We start from the raw sequence: 2,790 nt of genomic DNA on the forward strand, positions 1-2,790 counted from the left end.
GATTGTATAAAATTTAATTTATATCTAACGAATTGTGTTTATTTGATTGATTATTAGTATTAAATATTGGTTATATGTTTTTCCTTTCGATTACTTTAGTTGATTGTTTGTATCAAATACACAATTTTTTAAAACATAAATATGCATTTTCTTGTGATAAGTAAACTATTAATGAAGAAATATTTTTTAAATGTAAATCTACATTTTTTCGGGTCAAATATGAATCATTCAAAAATTAAGAACAAAGTATTCGATTTGTACAAAATTTGATGGTGCCCCTTAACTTAAATTCTTTGCGTCCGCCCCTGTTAATACCTTTTATTTATTTTTCCAAAATAGGGCTTTTTCCCTCGTGCCAAAACAGGACGTGACACACAAAAGCCTCTAATATATTTGACCTACTTGGCAAAAGATATAAACGCAATGCTTATGTATGATTGTGTCATCACATTAAGGTTAGTATGATCGTAACATGCCAAAAGTCTTGACCTCATGGAGAAGGGGATTAGAATCCATTGACAATACCAAAGAAAATTATATTTGGCGTGCGCCGCAAATGAATTATATAATACTGAATAATATTAATAAAGAAAAATATTAAAATAAAAATCTATTTTATTTAATATTATATGTATCAAACTTGTTTGATCTGAAATAAAGAAGTTACAAGTATAAAAGTTTTTATATTCTAGTATTCTTTAATTGGTTTAAAATATTTTGCAGTTTGGAATTTTGTGTGTAGTTAACTTGGATAATTTGAAATAGCAATTCTTGAAAAGGGTTTTTTCTTCCTTTTTCTTTTATATATTTAATTTGTTTTGTAGATGGAGGAAAAGACGAAAAGAAAAAGAATAAAAATATATGTTATAATTAAACCGCAACACTTCGTCATTTTTCAATTATTTTATACATATCAGACCAGACTACTAGATTAATGGTTCATGATTTTTCTGATTGAACTGATCGTTTCAATCTGATTTTCAAAACATCCGTGTAAAGAGTTCACTCTACCTTGTTTTGATTGAGGAAAGTGTCTAACGGGTGGAATGGACTTCTCAAAACAACCATACTTTACATTTTGTACTACTTAGAACGTGGATTTTGACAATAATATTGAAACGGAACCATTTTCACATTTTCCTAGTTTGATAGATGACATGATTAGATGGAAAAAGATCTGTAAATTGAAGATGAAGACCTCCATCATGATGACAACAGGCTGATATCATCATATGATTGGTCCAACAAGGAACATTTGGTCCCATTTTCAATTTCTCCCCACACCTCCAATAGCCTCCCCATTTTCTATCACAGCCCAACTCAAATGTCCTTATAAATACACACATGATGTTACACTCATAAATAGAGTGAAAATTGAATAAGAAGTTTATATATGAGAGCTGCTGCAGCTTCTCAATTCTTGTTGAATTTGAATCTAAACCCAAAAAATACGAACGATGTCTGGATCGAGTCAAGACTCTTCTTTCGAGCAGCCAAGATTGGCAACTAAGAAAATCTTGGCCAGACCTCAGAGTGAAGGTGTTGGAGCTGTTGTTAGAAGAAGCATCGGAAGGTATAATCCTAATCTTTCTGAAAATTTGTCAAATGGGCATTTCATGTTGGCTTAGATTCAATATGTGGAGCATTTATAGCGTGCTTGATATGCTATGCATGCATGTTTCTCAGGCCCGAATTGAAGTACTTCGATCCTTTCCTCGTATTGGACGAGTTTGCAGGTATACATATAATTATTCACTCATAGCATGTTTGGTATATTGGATTGGACAGCACGAGAAGACATACTAATCAAATAATGGGTTTGGTCTTACAGTTTCAGCTCCAGCCGGATTTCCCGACCATCCACATCGAGGTTCTATCTTGCACCCTAATTTGAAGCATATATTTACTTAGATTGTGTTCTAGATTGATGAATCTTGTCTTAACAGGTTTTGAGACTGTTACATACATGTTGCAGGTAAATTTCCTAAGTTTAAAACTCAAACTTCAATTGGTTGTGTATTGTTGGGGAAAGTTTGTATTGTAAGACTAAAGAATATAATCTTTTAGGGAGCTTTCACTCATCAAGATTTTGCTGGTCACATGGGTACAATACACACGGGTGATGTGCAGGTATATAGGAACTTTTACCTATCATTCTTCCACGTTTTCACGAACATGAACAGGCTAAAGTTATCTTGCTCGGGTCGTGCAGTGGATGACTGCGGGGAGGGGTATTATTCATTCAGAAATGCCGGCTGGAGAAGGTACTCAAAGAGGTTTGCAATTGTGGATAAATCTCTCTTCCAATAACAAAATGTAAGCTACCCTACTTGGATTTTGATTCTTTTCTGTTTGAATGATGCAAAGCAAAACCAATCAAACTACTTCCTTATCCTGCAGGATTGAACCAAGGTATCAAGAACTGCTAGATGAGGACATTCCAAGGGCACAGAAAGATGGAGTCGAGGTTAAAGTCATTGCAGGGGAAGCTATGGGGATTCATTCTCCTGTATGTACTCGGACTCCTACTCTGTACCTCGATTTCACCCTGAAACCCCACTCTCAATATCATCAAAGCATCCCAGAATCATGGAATGCTTTTGTGTACATAATTGAAGGCGAAGGGGTGTTCAGCTCCCTCAACTCACCAGCCACAACAGCTCACCATCTACTGATTTTGGGTCCAGGAGATGGCCTAAGTGTATGGAACAAGTCTTCTTCGAAGATATTGAGATTTATTTTGGTAGGTGGGCAGCCACTCAACGAACCGGTAGTTCAGCACGGTCCATT

At 35.1% G+C, this 2,790-nt stretch overlaps 1 protein-coding gene across 1 annotated transcript in view; it reads left to right on the forward strand.

Annotated features, from left to right (window-relative positions):
• Positions 1 to 1,346: 1,346 nt before the first annotated feature.
• The window catches only part of LOC111369171 (pirin-like protein), a 3,462-nt gene continuing 2,018 nt past the window's right edge, over positions 1,347 to 2,790 (forward strand). The window contains exons 1-7 of the mRNA XM_022990647.1: positions 1,347 to 1,573; positions 1,687 to 1,736; positions 1,832 to 1,870; positions 1,947 to 1,975; positions 2,068 to 2,130; positions 2,213 to 2,316; positions 2,401 to 2,790. Of these exons, the coding sequence (XP_022846415.1) occupies positions 1,458 to 1,573; positions 1,687 to 1,736; positions 1,832 to 1,870; positions 1,947 to 1,975; positions 2,068 to 2,130; positions 2,213 to 2,316; positions 2,401 to 2,790 (791 nt within the window). The 5' untranslated portion in view covers positions 1,347 to 1,457. The remainder of the gene's footprint in view (positions 1,574 to 1,686; positions 1,737 to 1,831; positions 1,871 to 1,946; positions 1,976 to 2,067; positions 2,131 to 2,212; positions 2,317 to 2,400) is intronic.

This window comes from Olea europaea, chromosome 20 (genome assembly GCF_002742605.1).
Source record: "Olea europaea var. sylvestris chromosome 20, O_europaea_v1, whole genome shotgun sequence".
In the NCBI taxonomy this organism is placed as follows: domain Eukaryota; kingdom Viridiplantae; phylum Streptophyta; class Magnoliopsida; order Lamiales; family Oleaceae; genus Olea; species Olea europaea.